Below are 24257 nucleotides of genomic sequence, written 5' to 3'. Positions count from 1 at the left end.
CCGTTTTAATGTAGGGTCGGTCAACGCTCCCACAGTTCTCTGGAGAAACACATTCTAAAACCGCCTCTTGTGATCCATCTTGATGCACTATACTTAAATGCTACAAAACATTGATACTAAGTGTTTATGCTAACATTATCCACGGGGTCTGGTGATGCACACTCAACAGAACAGTTATTATAAGCTAAATATTCCTAACTTGGCTCTCAGTGTTTTCATATTTATGTCTAGCCTTCTGCTACAGATATGGTTTGAAATATTTTCCACCGGTTTCTACAGAGACTAATGTTTTATCTGGTAAATCCCAAAAAGAGTCGAGTAAGTAGTATTTGTGCTAACAGGATATTGTGACGGCTGAAATCGTGCGGAGACAAAAGGACTTGCCGATGTTAGGCACGCCGACTTACCCAAAACACGCAACAACAAATCTGAGGCGGGAGAAGCAAGTCTGTAGTGCTGTAGTGCTGAAGCAAGTCTGTAGTGCTGTAGTGCTGAAGCGAGTCTGTAATGCTGTAGTGCTGAAGCGAGTCTGTAGTGCTGTAGTGCTGAAGCGAGTCTGTAGTGCTGTAGTGCTGAAGCGAGTCTGTAGTGCTGTAGTGCTGAAGCGAGTCTGTAGTGCGAGTCTGTAGTGCTATACATGTGCTGTGGTTGATTGTACGAACATATCAGGAAAGAACGACCAAGGTGTGAAAAAAAAGGATGGGTTGTATTTCCACAAAAGAAAGCGGCAAATCAGGGAAGACATTGAGAGACAGGATGTAAACAGACAAGCAGTAACTCAAGGAAGACGTTAGGAGACACAATGTCAACAATCTTTAGCAGTGTCCCACCTCAAAGCATGGTTGTTTCTTTCACATGTACCAGGATTTATGTACGGGTATGTTAACTGTATAACTTGAATGGATAATGTAAGGTCATATAGAGGAAAAGAACAGTATTCGTCCCAAGGTGATGATGCATACCCAGTTCCAAGATAATGTGCATAGTATTTAGCTCGTTTGGCCATATTTCTTGCTCTCTGTTTGATGACGGTGGCTAAAAATGTTTCCAATAGTTTATTAGTTGGTTTCATAACACAAATGACGTAAAGTTTTTTTTTTTTTCTCAGCTGACCAACCTTTGTGTGTAAAATTTAGTCGGTTGGTTAATCTGGCAGTTTTCCAGACCATAGCGAAAGCCCTATTTTTTTTTTATTTTTTTATAGCAAAGTTTGCTTTGTTAATTTGATTACATGTCAAATCTTTTGTTCTTTAAGTTATTTTGTTTGAGAACATTATTGTAATCCCCCATTAACTTTTCGTCCGATTATCAAATATATCAAATAAATGAAAGCGATTAGAAAAAAAAAGCCAAAAAGGCTCCAAAAATTCCTAATCCATAAAAAAAAAATCTGTAATAAAAACAATAATAATAAAAAAATCTATTCAATAGACGAAGTCACAGAAGAAAGGAAAAAAAAAAAATATATATATATATATATAAATATAAAAAAACAACATCCATATGGAAGAGTGAGGAAGGGAAGGAAAGGGCGCGGCAGGGCGCGGCAGGGTGCGACAGGACAGACGCCTGTTAAGCCGTGACTCCTTGACAAAACGACACAAAGAAAGAACACGTAGCAGCAGCAGACCTCTTGGCCCTTATGATGCCTCTTATGATATACGGCACTATTTCATTCAAGGCAGTGGTTGAGTCTTTTCTGAGTTTATGCACCATCCCGGAAGTTTTTGAGAAACGCGTGTACTTTAACCCCTAGGACGATTAATTAATTAATTAATAAAAATAATAATAATAATAATAATAACAATAATAATAATAATAATAATAATAATAATAATAATAATAATAATAATATCTAAGGTTTACTCTAGGTTTAAAACTCGAAATACAGGTCTCTATTCTGAAAACAGAAAATAGCTACATTATAAAACAAAATGCTACATTTCAAATCCGTGTGGCTGGAATACGTAAATACATCAATTTGTAATACTTCAATTTCAATTCAGACTAATTTCTTACATGACGCACAATCTTCTTAAAACATCTACTGGGCACTCTTATGCACACAGGTCTTGTCTTGCACCCCTCCATGTACTCCAAACAACAACCCAAGTGGACTATTACTAATTTAAAGCTAGAGATGTAGAGGAGTAGAAGGCGAAGGGTACGACTACTATGACGACTACTACTACTACTACTACCACCACCTCTACTGTTGCCCTCACCACCAATTCCACAACTACCACCGTCATGATCACCAGCACCACTAACTTCGACTAACACTGTCACCACCATCACCACCATTACCACTGACAGCACGACCTCTTCCACACACACACACACACACACACACACACACAGTAACATGTATATGCAAATTTATACAGTCCTCACACAAGCCAACAACATGTGCGTGTGCTGTGGAGGCTTGAAATCCGCTACACACACACACACACACACACAAGGGGGAGGGGGAGGCATGAAATAAAAATGAATAAAGTAAGGTACGAGTATGTTGTTTTATGTTTCGCCGCAGTTAACTCTGAAACTCTCCACCTGTTTCTATTCTAATTAGTACTGCAAGACTTAGCCAGTACCTCCACTCTTTCACCGTTTTTCACAAGTAAACACTGGACCTCTGCTTGTTTCTGTCCTAATTACGAATGGAAAAGTTAACCAGTGTCTTTGCTCTTTCACCTTTTTCACTGGCAGTCGCCCAAACTCTGCCCGAGTCTGTGTTTTTCACTTGCTTGACTTGCGTGTTTCTTTTCCTTTTTTTTTTACGAGAGGAGTATCATTATTAATTCTGAGGACTGGAGAAACTGGAACTCCTTTTCTATTTATCTTTTATTTTGTGGAAAGGCAACAATAGGGCTGTTATATTACGTAATACTTTGAACATAAGAACATATAAGGGAAGCTGCAAGAAGCGACCAGGCTTACACGTGGCAGTCCCTGTATGAAATATACCTACCTATTTTCACCTATCATCCCCATCCATAAACCCGTCTAATCTTCTCTTAAAACTCCCTGATGTCCTAGTACTAACAGCATGATTACTGAGCCCGTTCCACTCATCTACCACTCTATTTGCGAACCAATTTCTTCCTATCTCCTTCCTAAACCTAAATTTTTCAAGCTTGAACCCGTTATTTCTTGTTCTATCCTGGTTGCTGATCCTAAGAATTTTGGTCTTCTCTACTCATAAGAAAAGGACAAAATTTAACGTGATATTTTCTTTATACCACGTATGGAGGCAGACCAAGACCAGAAACAAATTCAGAAAAAAAAAACTAAGGAAGAAAAAATAAATAAAAAAAGGAAAGGAAAAGAATTGCACATGATTTCCGTCACTACGTCAATTAATCAGTCAATCTCTCTCTCTCTCTCTCTCTCTCTCTCTCTCTCTCTCTCTCTCTCTCTCTCTCTCTCTCTCTCTCTCTCTCTCTCTCTCTCTCTCAAACAGTTAATTAATCTTGTTCTGCTACTGTGCGTTCGAGTTCCGCCAATGATTTTTTTTGTTATTTTTTTGGCAGGGGATTGAAGGCGAGCGGCAATAAGCATCCGGTTTCCACTTTTGTCTTTACTTTTTAAACTTTTTTTTTTTAATCTGCGTTTTTCATTACCTAACTGTTTGGAGCGACTCTGAATTTTGCTTTTGTATTCTCTTTGTGCAAGGAAGTTAGACATGTTTCCTTTGCAAATTAAAACACACACACACACACACACACACACACACACACACACACACACGAGAGGATTACAGTATATCTTTATAACTGTCTAAATCACCAACATCATATTGCCAGGCCGGTCAGTGTACGCGTCTCAATACGTTACATTTTAGACGAGGATAAAAAGTTTCCAAATCTGAAAAAAAAAAAAAAAGAGAGGAGGAGGAAATTCGAGTTCTTATCTTAGGGCGGCTGGAAGAAAAGTTTCCCTGTCCAACTGAATCACGCATCGAACCTGCAAAAAAATGATCATTGTTTTAACGAGTCTCAATTGGCCTGCAGCTTCCACCAGCCCTCGTGCTTGACCTACATACTGTACGTGGCATTTCTTGATAGTTCACCCCTTTTTAGCTCGTCCACACATCACATTCGAGGTCGTCCGTTTAGCTTTACATCTCTCTCTACTCAGCCCTACACGTTCCAGACCATTCCAGGATATCCTTCGCTCCTACCATACAGTCATTCACCTTCCAGACCTTCCAGCCAGCCTTTGACCCATCCAAGGCTATCTTCGACATTTCCAGCCCATCCTCGAGCCTTCCAGTCTCTCCTTGACCATTCCAGTCTATGGTCAACCCATCCTGTTCATCGTTGACATTGATCCTTCTAGTTTTCTCGGCCCTTCCAGTCTATCCTCGACCGTTTCAGACCGTTTTTTTTTTTCCACCTTCATCCAGATCCATCATCATTATTCTTGTACCAATGGATTCTTCATTTCCCATATGTCCATAGAAGTACATTGTAATTTTTGTCCATAAAACTATATTGTAATTTTCTGTTACTTCTTGACGCTTTAGCTAAATTCATCAACTTTACTGTCTTTACTGAATGATGCTTTAGCCACACTGATTACTTGTACTGTTCCTACTGCTCACCTCTATGCAAAGCCGCATTATGCTATGCTGGAAGTAGACACAGTTACCCGACACTAGTGATGTCACGAAATCCACTGAATTTCAAGCCTAAAAAATCAGAGAAATCAAAATATGGACTAGTGAACTGGTTTCTATTCTGGTATTGAGAGCCACGTACAGACCAAGGTGAAATGGGGATGGAATGGATGGTATAGTTATTTGATGTTGCTTATCTTTCTTTTTTTTTTTTGTCAGGAACATTTCTCACAATATCACATCACTGAGCCAAGCCAAGGCAGAGGCTCGCCTTCCTGAAGTTATAAGAACACATGATTTTACTCCTCTCAAAACAAAGCAAGGCAAATCCAGCAGTTGTAATACACGACCTTGCTATCCCTTACATAAACCACGGCAAGTGTATTGGAATGCGTGCCTTGCTCCTCTCAAGACAAAGCAAGGTCTTTTAGATTACACACGTTTGCTCCTCCCTAAACAAAGAACATAAGAACACAAGAAAATAAGGGAAGCTGCAAGAAACCATCAGGCCTACACGTGGCAGTCCCTGAAAGCAAGGCGATCTATACATACATGTCCCTTTTTCTCTTAAGCAAAACCCAGGTGGTCTTTCAGAATACATGTGCTCACTCCTCCCTACACAGAGCAATGCAGGTTTAGCTATCAGAAAACACGTCCCTTATATCCTCTACACACAACAAGGAAGGTTTGAATTAGAGTACGTGTCTTGCTCCTCTCATAAAGCAAGGCAGTCCATTAGAATACAAGGCCTCACTCCTGCCTACACAACACAAGGCAGGTCCAGCTATTATAATGCATGGCTATTAGAATCCGTGAATTCATTCCTGCTTACAGAAAACGAGGCAAGTAAAGCTTTCTTGAAAAAAAAAAGGAAAAATAAAAATAATAATAATAAAAAAATATAAAAAACAGCTCATCTCCCCAAGCAGCTTAAAAATCGCAGGGAAAGTTGGAACGCGAGGCAATTTAGTTAGCGAGGCCATCTAATTCCATCTGGGCGGCGGCAGTGTAAGTTGCGGGGCGGGGGAGAAAATGCCGGGTAACAGACTCCGTTCGACCTTTGCCTTCAGGAAGTTAATGATGGAGGATATTTCAGTGCCGTAATATTTTGCCAGGAAATTTTAGTCTTGCTTACATTTTTACCTCTTGTGCAATACAGTCCTCCAGAAATTTATATACTTTCTGGTTTGTTTGCTTCTCTCCTCTCCTCTTCTTCTCCTCTTCATCATCATAATTAACCCCCTCTTCTTCCTATTATTCTTCCTCTTCCTTTCTCCTCCTCCTACTCGTTCTCCTTGTTCTTCTCCTCCTCCTCCTCCATGATTCCAGTGCAGGATGAAAGCTTCCCCCTCAACCTTATTTATTCATCTCTCATGCTTACCCATCTATGTCAGACTGCCCCAGCAAAATGCCTTATCTCATCTATTGATCTTTACTTTTCGGTCTGGCCTCTCTTCAATTTCACCATTTCTCGATAGCCAGTCTTCTGTTCTAATTGTCCCTTTATCACCTGTTCAAAATGTCTCTAACTTTCCTCTTCAACTCTGCTCTGCTTCTTCATCCATGTGTTTTATCGTGTCTGCCTCAGTGGTGCCTGTGTTATATGGGTACAACAAGGGTGACACAAACAAGATTACACACCAGCCTTTCTCGTCCTTGCTCTTGAGTCTCCGCTCCATTTCAGTTCCTTTGTATACGCGTCTGACCGCCGACACTGGGGGTATATGCTTTCTGTTCCGCCGGCATCACGCTGGGAGGTTAGGTGGGGTCGGTCGGTCTCTCTCTCTCTCTCTCTCTCTCTCTCTCTCTTCTTAAGGATATCCAGGAAAGGGTCAACGCATCCCGGCACACAGAATAGCACGGCCCCTCTGCACGTCTCACCCCCCAGGGCACGCCAAAAGGGCACGGTGTGGACAGACTTCCTTCTGGGGAGGCGTGTGGAGGGGAGGGAAAAGACTCACGGTCCGCATATTTCGCAAGTCTGGAGGAGTAGGTGCCAGTTACTCTTGAAGACACTGGACTGGCTAGGTTAGATTTGGTTAAGTTACTCTTGAAGACGCTGGACTGGCTAGGTTAGATTTGGTTAAGTTTAGATTGGGTCAGTGTTTGGTTAGGTTAGGTTAAGTTTAGGTTGGGTCAGTGTCAATATTAAGAAGCCAGGTAACTTTCTGTGGGAATCATAATAAGAATATTGCCGAGAATATCCTTTGGCTAGTTTCGGAGCTGTAGCGGGGCGTCATCACAGGCGAGCGCATATACTCCCATGGACTTCGGAAAAAAGCTCATGGTCTCCACGCCTTGAGCAGCACATTAGAATGGCGAGGGGAGGCAGGGAGGGCATAAAAACACAGGAAAATAAGGGAAGCTGCAAAAAGCCATAAAATCTACACGTGGCAACCCATGCATGAACAACACCTACCTATTTCCACCTATTATCTTCTTCCATGAGTTTATCCAATATTATTTTTATCCTTCCACTGTGATACGGAACAACATATGACACTAAAATCACTGCACGGAGTTTTGCAGGCATCTAAAGGAAAAAGAGGAACTGAGACTATATTTTCCATTGTCTAGCCAGTGTTGCAGCTGCACCAACTCGACACTAACAGCTTAACTACTGAGTCTATTCCGTTCATCTATCAAATGCGAGGGAGTCAGCGTCATCCTGTTTTGAAGATATGATGGACACAAACTAATATGCTTTCCTATGTTGATAATTTTGATAAAGTACTCAAGTAACTAGTCTGAAGATACTCACTTAGATTCTCGAGTGTGTGAAATTACTAAGTATTTATAAACCTTGTGCAGGAAGGCCACGGGAGGGGCGAGGCATGCAGTTAGAATCAGAAGAGCAGTTAGCGTGGAAATAGCGGTAGAAGATACCAAGAAATGCAACAGTACAGCGATGAGAAAGAGGCTGAAGAGGAGAGGAGCTGATACGACGAAAAGCTTTTGATTCCACCCTGTCTAAAATAGCGGTATGAGTGGAATCCTCTCATACATGTAAGGCATACTCCATATATGGACTGATAAGGTCTCTGTACAGAATTAGTAGCTGGGGAATGTGAGAAAAACTGGCGGAGACGACTCAGTCTTTTGCGTGGAAAATATTTAAGTGAAAGCAACAAATGAGATTTAAGGCAAGAAGTAAAAGAAAAAATCGGAGAGAAAAATACACCTTGGCTGGAATATTTTGTGACCAGGAGGAAAAGGAAAAAGGAGGAGGAGGTGGAGGAGGAGGAGGTGGAGGAGAAATACGAAGGAAGTCTAAACAGCAACAGAATCCGAGGTTTTTACTAGGCTGCTTAGGTAACTATTCAATGCTAACTATTAATAGGAGAAACAGGATGGTACAGAATGATATAAAGAGACAGGAGGAGGAGGAGGAGGAGGAGGAGGAGGAGGAGGAGGAAGAGGAGGAGGAGGAGGAGGAGGAGGAGGAGGAGGAGGACGAGGAGGTGGAGGAGGAGGAGAATGACTGACACTGGCAATGGCACACCACATATGGCTGTGTAATGCAAAGAACACATAACCCCATTTTCTGGTGTTTCCCTTGTGGTCACACCGCTAGTTGGGACGAGAGGCCAGAGAGCCAGAGAGCTGCCAGAGAGGGCACCTGTCACCGTATAAGCACACACTCTCGTTCTCCTGCCCTCTTGTTCTCCTGCCCTTCCTGCGTCCTTGTGACATTAATAGATTACTAAGTTGTCATGCTTCCTGTATTCCTCCTCTTGAACCAATATTCACTTAGGCTTCAGTTATCAAGCATGACTTCATTTGTAACCTGTCGAATTCGTGTTTATCTTGAGCATCCTGCCAAGATTCAGTCCCCAGTAATAACCTCTCGTCGCTAACAGTCCGCTTTCAGATCGATTTCCTGGTGGTTTTATAACGCTCCGAACGAAGGCATGACACACACGAATACGTAAAGTACAGAGATGACATTCAAGAACACATGAAAGTCCATGCAAATAGACCAACTCCAGGAATCCTATTTAATTAAGCGCACAACTAGTAACTGAAGTAAAAAAGAATATTCTGACAAGAAGAAACCAATCATTGTGATGCACTATTGGCTCAAAAACTATGTATGTGCAAAATGTTCAGAATATATTATTAAATTTCGTGGCGTTACTTCAGGCAACTGTACGTCACGAAACGTAAAACTTATGGCCCAAATGAAAAAAAAAAAAAAGACAAACTAATTATTGTGGAAGTGACAAAAGCAAGACGTACAGCTGACCCAAGAACAATGTTTTTTTTTTTACTAGATTGTGACGTTAATTCTTGGGACAAATGTACATCACAAAACAGAACACCTCAGCTGCCACACCTGAACATACTATTTATTTACCTGGCCTTCCTGGCGGATGTCCCTGATGTACTCTGATCTCACCCTGAAAAGAAAGGGAAAGGGCATCAGAAGGATTCAAACACTTGTGCTTTATGTTGCTATCAATAAGTTTACAACTAAGCCACTGAAATGAAGCTAAACTAGAACAGCAGCACACCTGTCTATCAGCCGTTAATTATGCACATCATTTTTCACTTACGTAGAGTCTTCATCACTTTTTTGTGTGTATATGCGTTTGTGTGTCTCGTATGCTTCTAATGTTTTAATAAAAACTAATGTGCTTAGTATAACAGCAAATTGTTTGACCATGCTAGTTATTGGAATTATGCTGTGTGCTGTGGATGGTGGTTAATAACAACTCTATTTATCTGTACCTATCTAAATATCTATAAATCTCTCCTGTCTAAATGTCCTTTCAGAATTCCACCACCTTTAACTCAATTTCCCGTTTCTGCTTTAATCACACCACTTATCATTTTCTCATTAATTAATTTTTCTTGTGTGTTTACCTGAAGTTAGGATTTCCAACACCCTTAGACTTGAATCATAAGCAGATGAAGAGAGAAATGTGCTGCGGTGTCTCGTCTGGAATGTATGGACTGGCGATAAGGAGTGCGGGGTGAATGATGCCCAGTAACGGGTAACATGTCCTGGAAAGGGAGAAGGATGGTCCAGAAAGAGAAAGATGGTCGGGAAATGCAAGGAAGATATGGAAATTGTAAGCACGGTCTGAGGAAGGGATGCAAAATGACTGGAAAGGGTGGATATTGGTATGGGGGTGAGCAAAGAAGACCTGAGAACGACATGGACGACCTAGAATGTACAATGAAGGTCTGAGAAAGGGGAAAAAAAAAAACTGGTGTGGAAAAAACGGTGATGGTCTGAAATGGAAGGAAGATAACATAGATGAGAAAAAAAAAAGAATCGACTGCCTGGAAGTGGTAAAGAAAAACGAGAAAAGTGGCGAAGATAGTCTGGAAGGGATAAAAGATTGCCTGGACAGGGAGAAAAATCCTGGAAGGGACAAAGGTTATCTGGAAAAAACGAAGACAGACTAGAGAGGAAATCACATGGTTTGGAAGGAATGGAAGATGAACTGAGAGGGAAAGACTACCAAAAAAAAAAAAAAAACGTACAGAAAAATAAAAATTATGTAGTCTGGAAAAGATAAAAGATTACTTGTATAAAAAGAAAAAGACAAGATTCAGGATAATTCTCCAGTTTCGGGTAATCCTTTAAACCCTTTCCTTTAGGGACTGGTACCTCAGAGGGCCCTTTCTTTCCAAGTTTTTGTAGCCCTATGCCAGTGTCACTCTGACATAACAATGGAAGGTCTGGATGGGACGAAGACGACCTAAGAAGGAAATCACCACAGGGGAAGTAGCACTGGGAAATAACAATAACGTAAGTAAGAGAGAGGGAATTGGCGGCGCTGCGGTGGCTGGGTCCTTGAAGCTGCAGTGGGATTAATGTGTGATAATTCCGGCTTGGCTTACGCCTGGATCTGCAACACTGTGAATAATGATAATGACTTCAGTAATTGTGCCGCCGACGCCTGAGCCCGTATTTTGAAACGCTTTGTTCTCTCACAAGGACCATTCTTAACGGACCCAGAGATGATCAGTCTGCTCTCATGGGTGCTTTCTCTCGTTAATGGTTCGAATCCTTCTTAAACTATCAGCAGAATCACCAAAACAACCTCCATAACCTCCATCAACTTCCATAAGAACCTCATAAAGATGGTGAATGCGTTTAATTATTACTGGAATCATGAATGCACCCTCAAAATCCTCAAAATCCCCAAAAACAGTAGTTCAAATCCTTCTTAAACTCTCAACAGAATCACCCAAACAACCTTCATAATCTGTATTAACTTCCATAAGAGCCTCGTAAAGGTGTTGAATGTTTGTTTGATTATTAATGGAATCGTGAAAACGTCCTTAAAACCTCGATAACTTTCAACAGATTAAGGTTCTGAAGCTTAATGACCGCCAATACTCAGCCTTCACTCGCCTTATCAAACACTCGCTTGCCCAGGACTGCGTGTCAAAGGAATCCCCCGCTACTCTCTTGTTTTTATAGGGGTTTCATCTGGTAATTTAAGTAGTTTGTATGTTTAATTCTACTGCGGTTTTACGAAGGATATCCGGTTCTATTTGTGCGTTACTTTAAGGTTTCTGAAATGTTACTATTGCTGTGTTACTGATTCCGAATTTTATGTATTTTACGTCAGGTATCATTACTCTCTCTCTCTCTCTCTCTCTCTCTCTCTCTCTCTCTCTCTCTCTCTCTCTCTCTCTCTCTCTGTTCGTCTCCTTAAGTGTTGTTATTGCCACCCAGTGTACTACTACTACTACTACTACTACTACACCTACAACAACCTCTACTACAACTACTACTACAACCCCCAATGGCTCCTCAGGTGGAAGGCTTGGCGTGGAACATCGCAGAGGCCCCAGGTCACCGTCACTCCCCCCCCTGAAGGACCCCCATGACCCCCCGCTGGGACCCCTCCACACCATGGTTAGCGGACACGTGCGGCTGCTGCTCTTGCTCCTGGCCGCCCTTGTCTCTGGCGCCGCTGCTTCCCAGGATGGTGGGTGCAGGACTCGGTTGGTTTATCATTGTCATTATTTTTTATAAACATTATTATTTTTTTTTTTTTCGACAGGATTTTTCTTCAGCTGGGATCGACTTGTTTTTCAAGAGGTGGGAGGAGGAGTGGATTTGTATATCATTGTTAGCATATTCTTTAACACGGAATTGGTGCTTAAACTGTTGAAATGTTCTGTATTTTCTTCCTTTGAAAAATCACTCGCAAAATCAGACGCAGTTTAGAAATACGAGTTATCCTCAGGCATTGAATCTGATGCAGCTTACATAAAGGCAGAACTACCACTTGGGTCGGCGATTAATACTACGTCACAGTTAAACATCACACTGGCGTCACGGTCTGAATGGTGGGCGGGGCATGTATCGTGGCAGCAGCTAACCCGCTACGTGCATCTGAATAATTTCATTTTAGCTTAGTTTACCCTAATTTACTCATAAGTGCCTCAGTTATCCACATTTGACACCAAAGCTTAATTCTGCCAATTAGATCGGGGTCTCAGACATTCACTGCCAAAGTTACATCCCTGTCCGACGCTTTGTTGAGTCGTTATTAAAAAAAAAAGTCGGACACTGCCCCTGAAGCCCTTGGTAGGGAGTGACAGGTGACGGTCACGAGTGTTCAGGACCTTGATGAATGACGCACTATTAGCTTTGGCCAGGATGGAGGGTGACCATGTGACGGGGGCATGGAGGAACAAAGCGGAGGGGAGAAGTAGAGGAAGACAAAGGTTAAGGTAGGGAAATGGGATCAAGAAACATGAGACAGTTGAATCTGGAGGAAAAGGATGCGCAAGCCAAGTTACTGGTGACATCATACGAGTATAAGAGCGGCTGACCCCATCAAGGATACATAAGATCAGCTAGTAGTAGTAGTTTTGACGCGAGAAACTTAAGGAGTCAAGTCAGTCAGTCACTTCACATTACACAAAGAAGCCCCACACCCTGGAGAAAGAAAGGTTAATGATTGTGTAGCTTCCTTGCCTCAGATATTTATGCCAAATGTCGCCAAATTTTAAACTACCTACACGTCCGTAGTCCTCTACACGTAAGTCGTACGAGTTTATGTAACGGTTCGAACATTCTCTCCTTAATCTTCTTTAGTCTCTTAATAAAGCTTCTTAACTTAAAATTTCACTGACCAGCAACTTTTCTAAAAACTTAACAAGCACTTACCTGTTATCAGCAACACGCCTCCTCTCCTATTTCTTTGGGTTTGTATTCCTCCTTTTCATAGCACTTTCCATTTTCCTTCTTCCTTCACTTTATTTGACACACTTCCTCTTTTCTATCCTTCACTTGCATTTCTTCGCTGTCATTACACATCTTCACTGCTTCTCGTACACTTCCACCTCGCGTTCGTCTTCCCACCAACAGCGACCCTCTCCCAACCCAAACACCCATACTAGCCACGAACACACCGCTCGGGCACACGCGGCGTCGCACCCTCTCTCACAGCACGAGAAAAGGGACCACATTCGCAGATACTTCGTCTTCCAGTCTCGGCTACTTTCAAGACTCTAGTGGAGGTTACAGTAGTTTCCAAAGGTCTCTGATTATTCTAGTGATAGTTAAACAAGTATTCTACCTTATCAATATAGTAAAAACACAATATATCCCGGTTTATTCTCCCAGTGGTCTTTGAAAGTAGTTCGTATTCAAGAAAGTAAAGCTTCTCAAAATACGGGCGCGAGCAGCACGTCCCCAGAGCTGCCGCGCGTAGAAGCTGCCTCATTCTCCTTAGGCCTGTACTCTGAAACACTTTGCTCTTACCACGAATATTTTCAAATCGGGTTCTCAAGAGTGTTTTTCCACTTCATAATGTAGAAATCTTATTAATCTATGACTAGATCCACAAAAAAAAACATCCGTGTAACTTCAACAAGAGCCTTTTGAAAGTAGTCGGTGTTCAGAATATGCTCGTTAATCTCACGTTTTCAGTCATATAACTACACGTCCTGTCTTATCTACATAATTTCTACAACTTCAAGTCTCCCTTTCATCTGTCTCACTCTCCCAGGGACACACGAGGGCCGCACACCTGTACAAGCTGACACGTAAGACAGACACCCTCCTCTGCCACTCAGGACAACACTACTCCCTCCCTCAGCGCTCTCTCTTACAGTGTCCTACGCTGCCGGCACAGACCCTATGAGGCCTCGACTCCTCGTGAGCGCTCATGAAGCAGCGACTCGACTATACAGATTGTCGCTTCTTGTGGTTTTGTGATGACCTTTCCTGACTCTTTGTGGTGGCTATGGAAGTGATGGGATTAGTAGCAACAGCAGCAGTTTAGTTTAGTTTAGTTTAGTTTATTACCATATCACCAGTATATACAATGAACAGTTATGTACAGGTATTGTTGAGGCATTAGTCTGCTGAGCTAAGCTCTTAAGCAGACATGACATAGATTAATTACAGTAATACATGTTTCCATGACGGCAATAGGTAATAAATTAAGATTAATAATTATATTACAAACAATTTAAGACAAAAACTTACATCCTACAGACAATCATGACATTAATAATCACACCTTTCCAAAAAAAAAAAAAAAAAACTGCATTTGACATTATTGTGCATTAATTGATAGACTTTGCAATTTATGAAAATGTTTTTTTAAGTTTACTTTTGAATATATTGAAATTAGTTATAGTCTTCAAATCATCAGGTAAAGCGTTCCAACACGTAGGTCCAAAGCAATGTATTGAAAATTTATACAATGTTGTTCTATGTTGTGGACAAATCAAGTTGATATTATTTCCTCTAGTTCCTTGGCTATGATGAATATATCTAAACAATTTCCTGGTACTCCTAATTTCATTTAAGTCATTATAAACAGATAAAAGACAAAAGTATTGCAATAGGTAATCAAATTTCAGTAATTTCAATTCAGTGAACAAAAACTGTGTGGAATCATGTTTTCTTTTGAATGTAATGGTTCTTAAAATCTTTTTCTGCATTACAATAATTTCTTTTACAACTGAAGGCCATGTACAACCCCATAATGATAAACAATATATAAAATGAGGATAACATAGTGAGTAATATAGATTTTTCAAGGCATCAATTGTTAGGTTACGTCGAATTTTGTACAATACCCCACAAATTTTTGACAATTTCAAACAGAGTGATTGTATATGGTTTTTCCAGTTTAAATTCTCATCAATTAAAACCCCTAAAAATTTTGTACATGAAACCCTTTTCAATTCACATCCTTCCATATAAACTGTCCTCATTCTATGTTCCACAGATCGATTTTGAAATAATATATAATTTGTTTTTGTAACATTTACCTTTAATTTGTTAGCAGATACCCATTTACTAATTTTCTCTAATTCAGTATTCAAGGCAGTATGCAAATTATTTAAGTTATCATCATGTAAAAGAAGATTTGTATCATCAGCAAATAATACATAATTAAATTTTTCAGAGGCATTAGAGATATCATTTATATATGTCAAAAAGAGCAATGGGCCCAGTATTGACCCTTGAGGAACTCCTGTGTGAATAACTTTTAGTTGTGATGATTTTTTATTACAGTGTACTGATTGTTTCCTATTAGTTAGATAACTTTCTAATAATTTTAATGGTGTTCCTCTTACTCCACTATTGTAGAGCTTATCAAGTAAAATTGCATGATTCAGTGTATCAAAGGCTTTCGAAAGGTCTAAGAATATGCCTGCTACATAACGTTTCCTTTCCAAATTACTGTAAATTTTACTTGTAAATTGCATTATGGCTTTTTCAGTTGACATGTTATTACGAAAACCGAACTGATTATTTGATATTAGATCAAAATCTTCCAGGAACCTCCTTAATCTTTGAACAATAGCTTTTTCAAATATCTTGCTAATAGATGGTAATATAGATATTGGTCTATAATTATTTTCATCGTCAACATCACCCGACTTAAATATTGGAATCACTTTAGCTATTTTAAGTTTGTCGGGAAAACAACCTTGCTGAAAACAGAGATTAATAATGTGGGTCAGAGGTATATCAATGTACTGTGCTGTAATCTTTAGCAGTCTAGGTGGAATTTCATCATATCCTGGAGCAGTGTTTGTTTTTAGATTGCTTAAATACATATTTATTTCTTCTCTAGTAACAGGGCACAAGTAAAGTGAAATGTTTGCAGGATTGTTGAGAAACTGACGGTGGGAATTTTGTGGTGTAGCTGTTTGTTGTTGTGAGGATTCTGTCTTTTTCAGAAAGTGATCATTAAAAACATTAGCAGTGTAGTCATTATTATTTTTCAATTTAATTTCAATTGTACTTTTATTGTTATTTCTTCCCAATAGACTATTTAATGTGTTCCATATCGATTTACTGTTTCCTTGTTGGTTCTTAAGTTTATCCTGATAGTATTTGTTTTTTGCAACACGCAGCAAGGTTACTAGCTGGTTTCTATAGCTTTTATTTGCAGTAGTAGTAGTAGTAGTAGTAGTAGGAAAGTGTGTGTGTGTGTGTGTGTGTTTCAATTCTTACATTCACTTCTCTTCCTCCCTTTTCTTTTTTCTTATGTTCCTTGTTTTCTTCCCTCTCCGTTCTCTCTGTGCCTACTTCATTTCCCGTACTATATATGAGCACCCACTGAATCAAATATTCATAAAAATGTGTGTGTGTGTGTGTGTGTGTCCCCTCCTTTACTCATCCGCGTATCCCCTACAGGGCCTTCCCCCGCCAGTCTCCAGTCCCGGTGGGTGACCTCTGCCCCCCCGCCACACTCCGCCGTCCCGCCACACTCGAGGGTGTCCACCGCCGCCCTGGAGCAGAAGCAGCCTACCGTGGTGGTCACCGAGGTGGAGGAGAGTAGCGTAACTAACCTCACGGCACAGCTCGGCACCTCCGTCTTTCTCCCGTGCCAGACTGAGGAACCCACGGAGAGGCAGGTGAGGCAACGGGGCACAAAAAGGTATTGGTGGGTATAGATGTGTATGGATGTGTTTTTTGTAATGGGTGACAGTTGGGTATAAGTGGGTATTGTCATTGTGGGTTTGTTTTGTACAGGGACTGCTAAGAGTAGGCCAGCTGGTTCCTTGCAGCTTCCCTTGTCTTCTTGTGATCTTATCGGCCCCTGTTGCTGGAGAGGTGCTGTGTGTGGTGCTGGGGTGAAATTATTGCTGTAGATAGGACTGTAAAGGACTGTAGTGTTACTAGTACCCAGCAACAACAACAACAACAACAACAATAACTTTACTACTACAACAACAACTACTACTACTACTTCTACTACTATTACTACTACTACTACTACTACTACTACTACTACTACAACTACTACTACTGCTACTACTAGGATCGCTACTACTGCTAATACTACTATTTACCACTGCTACTGCTACCACCACCACCACTATTACCACCACTGCTACTGCTACTATTACTACGACGATGACAAAGATCTATTATTTCCAATATTAATGCTATAATCTTATTGATACTGTTATAATAATAATAATAATAATAATAATAATAATAATAATAGTAATAATTATGAAAATAACAGCGGCACTAGTAGTAGTACGTCACACACACACACACACACACACACACACACACACACTCACACACACACACACACACACACACACACACACACACACATACACACAGATAAGCGAAAAAAACAAATAATAACCACCACCACCACAACACCACCACCACCACCACCGCCCCACAGTCACGCCTCCCTCCCCCCCAGGTGTCGTGGGTGCGGCGGCGGGACTGGCACATCCTCACCTCCGGCACGCTCACCTACACGCGGGAGGGAAGGTTCGCCGTGCACCACCCAGAGGGCAGCACCGAGTGGACGCTGGCCATCAAGTACGTCACGCTGGAGGACGCCGGCACGTACGAGTGTCAGGTACGTGGCGCCACTCACCAAGGACGCCGCCATGCTTGGTTGAGTTGATTGATTTGTTTATTTATTTGTTTATTTTTTATGTTGTTTTATTTATTTATTAGTGGTAGTATTTGTGTGTGTGTGTGTGTGTGTGTGTGTGTGTGTGTGTGTTTCTTTTTTGTCTTTTTCTTTCATTTTCTTTTTTCTTTTTTGCATCTCTTCTCTTTTTTGTCTCAATTTTGTGTCTTTTTTCGTTGTCTTTGTCATTTCTCTTTTTTTGTCTCTTCCCTTTTTCTCTTTTTCTTTTTTGTCTTTCCAGTTTTGTCTTGTCTCTGTTTCTACCTTCCTTGTTTTTGTCCCTCTTTTTTTTTTTTTTTGTCTTTTCTTTTCATGGTGCACTTGAATAGATGGGAACTGTAGCAGAGAGTGACGGGGAAAGTTGTTGAGCGACTGTACTGAGAGGAAGGGAAAGGAAGGCATGCGGCGCCGTCAATGACAGTGCTGTGTTTGGTTGAGCCTCTCTGACCATTTTGAATTGAGCGTTTAGGCGTTGCGCGCTGCCACACTCATACCAAGCCACACCTCATGTCAGGTACTTCCTACCTCAAAATTGAATGGTGTTTTAGTATATATACACTGTGATACTCAAAAAAAAAAAAAGGGGCAAGTTAGTGTAATATGTTTTTTTTAATGATACTTGCATTGTTTTGTTTTGTTTTTGTTTTTTTTTTGCAAACACGACAATCCTTGGCGACGTTTCATCCAGGGGTTATCACTTCTCCGCGAATGACCGAGTGAGGTCACACGGTCAAAATAACCGTGTTAATCCATGGTCACTTCCTCTCGCGCCGTCAGTCAGGATGGAAGCTACCTCTCCCGCTCGCTCTCGTCACAACAGCCAAGAAAAAAGCGGCTTATTTACTCAGTAAGTATTTTTTGGAAGAAAAGGCTAATAGGATATCCTTATTTCATCCCTCAAGAGTTGCTGCCCGAATAGCGAAAGCCACCAACGTATCTTGACTTTAACCTCGACGGTGGCGTGGAAAAAAGCCATTACTAAAGAATAAAAAAAATAACATCATAGTGTAGGGGAAATATCATATCTAAAAGAAAACCAATCACATTTAAATGAAATTCACAATGGAGAGAGAGAGAGAGAGAGAGAGAGAGAGAGAGAGAGAGAGAGAGAGAGAGAGAGAGAGAGAGAGAGAGGTGGTGTGTGGGGAGCGAGGTTGTCAGCGACACAGTCTCTAATCTGCTAATTGCTCAGTACAAGGTTTGACAGTGCCGCAGGCCGAGGAATCCCCGGAAAGGACAACGCCTAAACGCTGAATTCAAAATGGTCAGACTTTAGTATATTTTGTGTGTTATTTACAATAGAGTCTTTGAAGAGGGATTGTACAGGTGGTGGAGGGAGTGAGGTGATGATGTTACATGGGGAAGAAAGGACGTTAGTGAGGGATTAAAAGAGAAGGAATAAGGAAAGGGAAAAAGAGGGGTTTGTTGAGAGAAGGAGGAAGAAAAGGTTACTGGAAGGAGAGAAGGAAAAAGAGGAAGTTGTTCAGAAAGGGAAGGAAAGGGAAAGGTTGTAGAGAGAGGCAGGAGGAAGAAAAGGTTGCTGAGGAGGAAAAGAGAGAAGGTTGTTAGAGGGAAGGCAAAAGAAAAGTTGTGGAGGGAGATAGGAGGAAGAGGAGGCTGTTAATTGAGGAAGGAAAAGAGAAGGTTGTTGAGAGAGGAAGGAAAGGGTGAAGGTTGCTTAATGGAGGAGAGGAAAAGAAGTCTGTTGAGAAAGGGATGAAAGGGAGAAGGTCACTGGAAGGAGAAGAGGGAAGAGAGAGAGGTCAAGAAAAGGAGGAGGAAAAAGAAGGTTTTTGAGAAAGGGAGGAAAGGGAGAAGGATAATGAAGGGAGGGAGGGAGTTAGCAGTCAGATTACATTAGGAAGGCTTTTCTTCGACTATCTTTCCTCATCCTACATCTTCCCTTCTTGAAAGTAATTCAGTTCCATTTCTTTGGCCTGGTTTGAAATCTGACAACTCTACATTTTTATTGAATCTTCTTTCCCCAACACGACTTGCTGATTGAAACCCGTGGAAAGTAATTCAGTCCTCCTTCCCTGGCTTGATTTAGTTCATTCCTGGCTTGATTTAGTTCATTCCTGGCTTGATTTAGTTCACTCCTGGCTTGATTTAGCTCATCTCTGGCTTGATTTTGTTAATTCTGACTTATTTTGTTCATTCCTGGCTTGATTTAGTTAATTCCTGGCTTGATTTACTTCACTCCTGGCTTGATTTAGGTCATTTCTGGCTCGATTAAATTTTTTTCCTGGCTTGATTTATTTTTTTTTACCGGTTTGATTTACTTCACTCCTGGCTTGATTTTGTTCATTCCTGGCTTACTTCAGTTCATTCCTGGCTTGATTTTGTTCACTGCTGGCTTAATTGACTCAGTCCTTCCTTCAGTGTCAGTCAATGCTCCTCCCCCGGCAGGTATCGACGGGAGATGGGCTAGCGTCGCACCTGGTGGTTCTGGAAGTGGTGGCGCCGCGTGCTGTGATTCCAGGACGAGGCGTCCACCACGTGCAGGCTGGCTCAACCATCTCCCTCACCTGCCTCATCGAGCAGGTAGGTAAAACATCCACCTCAGGCGCCACCAGTAGGATAAACTGGCCCGTCTTCCCGCTACGTAACACTGGAAAGGAACGATCTCTTACTTGACAATTATAAAACACTGGAAAGGAACCTGTCCTACTCATGATTATGAAACACTGACAAGCAACCGTCTCTCTTACTTGCCGGTTAGAAAACTTAATTACAGATAATTTCGCAATAATTCTATAGCTCAAATTTTCGTTCAGTGAGGGCAAGTGAGGGACTTTCATATTATCATTTCTCTTCGTAAGACGGAAGATAACCAAGGTGATTAAAAGAACTAAGAAAAAAAAAACTAACCTAGCTTGTTTAATTTTGCAGACATTCAACAACACAAAATTTCACTTCATGGAGAGTGTGTGAGAATATTTCCATTCTTCAGTGTGAGAGAGGCTCGTTGAGGGCAAGAAAAACTCGCCCCCCCCAAAAAAAAAAAAAGAAAAAAAAGAAAAAAAAAGTTGGCCAATTTAATTACGGTCTTGATAATCTTCTGAAACCGTTCAAGTCGTAGGAAACTAAACATACATACATACAAACAAACAAAAATAAGCGAACAGGCATACATTTGCAGAGTTTACTTGGGAAAAGGATGAAAGCGTGAAGGTAATGCTTAAGTCTTGCATTAGTGAGGTGATAGAACTAGTCAGCATTCCCTGTCAGCAAAATCACCTTCAGAAAAAAAAGAAAATAATAAAAAAGAAAAAATAAATAAAAACAAGACCATATAATGATAACCCACTATGAAACAACTGAGATGAAATTGATGATGATGATAATGATGATGATGATGATGATGATGATGATGATTATGATGATGATGATAACAACAACAACAACAACAACAACAACAACAACAACAACAACAACAACAACAATAATAATAACAATAATAATAATAATAATAATAATAATAATAACAACAATTTGGCAGATAAAACAAAAAAAAAAAAAACATTTCATGAGTATATGCTAATAATCTGAACTCATTTCATTTTATTTCGTATCCAATATTAATCTTGTGTATTAATACTTACAGGAAACCTAAAACATAACAATTACGAGGTCAGAAGAAGAAGAAGAAGAAGAAGAAGAAGAAAATAGAAAAGAAAAAGAAGAAACGAAAACACTTCCTATTTCATAAGAATATATTAATAATGTTCACTGTTTTTATTTTTATTTAACATGGAAATAACTGCACCATTAGGAGAGACATTAACAGCAAAGTTTTAAATGTATTATCTCATAAAGGCGAGGCTAGCAGGGTGGTGGTGGTGGTGGTGGTGGTGGGGAGGGAGGTTACAGTACAGGGGTTCGCATCTTCTCAGTAATTGCTATTCAGTGCATTCATGTGCTATTTCTATGGTAAAGTGATACCGATGTTGTTGTCGTTGTTATTATTATTATTATTATTATTATTATTATTATTATTATTTCTACAACAACAACAACAACAACTACTACTACTACTACTACTACTACCACCCCACCACTACCCTCACCGCTACCTCCACCACTACTACTACGACTACTACCATCCTATAATGGACAAATCTTTCCTCTCTTTTCTTTCATTTGTCTTCCACGTTACTCATTCCCTGCATTCTCTATTTCAATTATAAAAAAAAGAAGGGTAGAGCAGTGTGTGAATAGAAGAACGCTATAACTCAACGTAGGTGGAGGGAGAGACAAGGCGGGCCGAGGAAGAGGCGGAAGGACTACGTAGGAGACTTGTGTGTGGGAGATCTGACTGGAGGGTTGAGTTCTGTCGGGTAGAGTAACGAGGACCAGTGACCTTAGAGGAACACGGGAAAAACTGCTGGGAAAGAGAAGAAGAGGATTATCATTTGGCATTGTCTTTATCATTATCATTAGTACAAATATCACTAACTATTTGACTCCTCCGGTTTCTCGTTAAGTTTGATAAAGTTAGATTTATATAAAAAGGATAGAAAGCAACTGGTTCTTATATGAAGTGGTAGATGAATAGAATAGACTTAAGGAAGGAAGATTAGGGAAATTTATGGATGAGGATGATAGGTGGAAATAGAAGGATACGTTTCATGCAGGGATTGCCAGGTGTTGGTCTAACTGATTCTTGCATTCTTCTGATTCTTGCAGTTCCCTTTATCTTCCTATGTTCCCATGATAACACATTTTGGTGGAAGTTTGGAATAACAATTTCCAATCACACCACTAATAGTAAAAGAGTAATCATAAGAACATAAGAACATAAGAAATAAGGGAAACTGCAAGAAGCGACCAGGCTTACACGAGGCAGTCCCCGTATGAAATATACCTACCTATTTCCACCTATCATCCCCATTCATAAACCCGTCTAATCTTCTCTTAAAGCTCCCTAATGTCTTAACACTAACATCATGATTACTACAACTCGAGATACTCAGATCTTTATATACCTGCAGTTTTATCTTTGCTTTAAAAAATCATGTAAGCATACTCAATTGAAGCAACAAGTGTCGTGCTGCCACTAGCAGTTAAAGAGTGAACCACAAGAGCCTGTTTTGAAAGTCATTGTTCTGCCATCATGCCTATATTCTAAAGCCAAAAAAGATAATCAGTCTGGTTTCTCAGATCCATGATGTATAATCCCTGTTAAACTACCGCTAGAATGGGGAGTTTTCAGAACTAGTGGTTGCCACCAAGTGGCAGCACAGACACGAACTCTTCTCTCACATACAAGCAATATCAGATATACCTACAGTGTTATTCTATTTACATGAAGATGCAATGGGCTTATATAATCTATTTTTCTACGTAATCCTTTCTAAGTAGTAACACAAGTAAAATCAAACTCTTTTCATGAACAAATGTATATAAGTCGATTTTCTAGTGAATCGGCATTTAGATTTATTTGGTCATCTTAAGATTTCCAAATTAATACACTCTTCATTGGAAACGTTTTAATCTAGACGACAGTAAACATAAAAGCAACATGTCTGTGACAGTCAAAAGTACAAATTACATAAATCTCTTTCCTAGTTTATGGAAACAGCAATTTTAATAAAAAAATTGGCACCTCGAGTGTCCTGGCGATGGTAATGCTGTATCTCTAACCGAAACAAACACCTGACTCGGCCGCGCTGCTTGAACTTAAGAAACACGTTGTTGGACAGGAAGTTGAATGTTGGTGCGGTGCCCATCTCCACTACGCCCTAAGCAATGGATTACGGCAGCTGGACACTACAGCAGCAGCAGGATCGCCTGAGAGATGTTTGTTTTGGTTCTCGATTACTTTGCCTTGTCGCTCGCTTCGTGAGAGGGATGCTAAAATCCCCACAAAAAAAAAAAAAAAAAAAAATAGAGCCATATATCACGATGTTAGTGAGAGGGGACTGTGTTAGTCACACAGTCCCCTCTCACGTCTCCCTCACCACCAGAGTCCCGAGGCACCGCAGTACATCTTCTGGTACCACGACTCCCGCATGATCAACTACGACAGGCGGCGCGGCGGCGTGGAGGTGCGCGTGGAGGCAGGACCCAAGGTGGCTTCGCGCCTCAAGGTGAGCGGCGCCCGGCCCGAGGACTCCGGGAACTACACGTGCGCCGCCGCCAACACAGAGGCCGCCTCGGTCTTCGTGTACGTCACGGAGGGTACGTGGTGGTGCTGTACACACTTGTAAGCCAGCTTACTAACTAACTAATCAGTTAATTAACCAGCTAACTCACGAATTAACTAACTAACCAACTAACTTACTCGTACATATAAATTAACTGGTAACAGGAGAAATTTAGGTAAAGAGACAGGACTTCATGAATGTAGCTCAAATCTTGTGTAACAACTGTTTATGTAAAACACACACACACACACACACACACACACACACACACATTAAACGATGCTTTCATTTTATATCTTAACATTCTTGAAATTTCTCGAGGTTTTAGTGCGTAATTTATGTTGGAAATGTTGAGAGATCTGATGTTTCATGTTTGTCTTCTTAAATATGTATACCTTTTGCTTTTGTTAATTAGAGCTCTCTTTCTTTCGCAGGTGCGAGTTTTATAACTATAACTATATTTTTCTGCATGGCCTTATTCCATTTGATACCAGTGTGTTCATATTGCAGCTGTGATGTATGTAATGTTTAATAAGTTATTTTAATTTTGGTTAACAATAAAAGATCTGTATTTCTCTCTCTCTCTCTCTC

At 40.6% G+C, this 24257-nt stretch overlaps 1 protein-coding gene and 1 long non-coding RNA gene across 2 annotated transcripts in view; one reads left to right on the top strand and one right to left on the bottom strand.

Moving 5' to 3' along the window:
- LOC135113342 (uncharacterized) overlaps positions 1–13877 on the bottom strand; it is a 72896-nt gene extending 59019 nt beyond the window's left edge. The window contains exons 1-2 of the long non-coding RNA XR_010274805.1: positions 12768–13877; positions 8982–9024 (exon numbers count right to left, since the gene is read on the bottom strand). This is a non-coding gene — a long non-coding RNA (uncharacterized LOC135113342). The remainder of the gene's footprint in view (positions 1–8981; positions 9025–12767) is intronic.
- Positions 1–24257, top strand: part of LOC135113341 (hemicentin-2-like) — a 125121-nt gene that overhangs the window by 97997 nt on the left and 2867 nt on the right. Inside the window, exons 3-7 of the mRNA XM_064028583.1 lie at positions 11404–11577; positions 16266–16486; positions 17299–17460; positions 19927–20061; positions 23487–23700. Of these exons, the coding sequence (XP_063884653.1) occupies positions 11404–11577; positions 16266–16486; positions 17299–17460; positions 19927–20061; positions 23487–23700 (906 nt within the window). The remainder of the gene's footprint in view (positions 1–11403; positions 11578–16265; positions 16487–17298; positions 17461–19926; positions 20062–23486; positions 23701–24257) is intronic.

This window comes from Scylla paramamosain, chromosome 25 (assembly GCF_035594125.1).
Source record: "Scylla paramamosain isolate STU-SP2022 chromosome 25, ASM3559412v1, whole genome shotgun sequence".
NCBI classification, from domain to species: Eukaryota; Metazoa; Arthropoda; class Malacostraca; order Decapoda; family Portunidae; genus Scylla; species Scylla paramamosain.
This window is presented reverse-complemented; position numbering and strand designations above follow the sequence as displayed.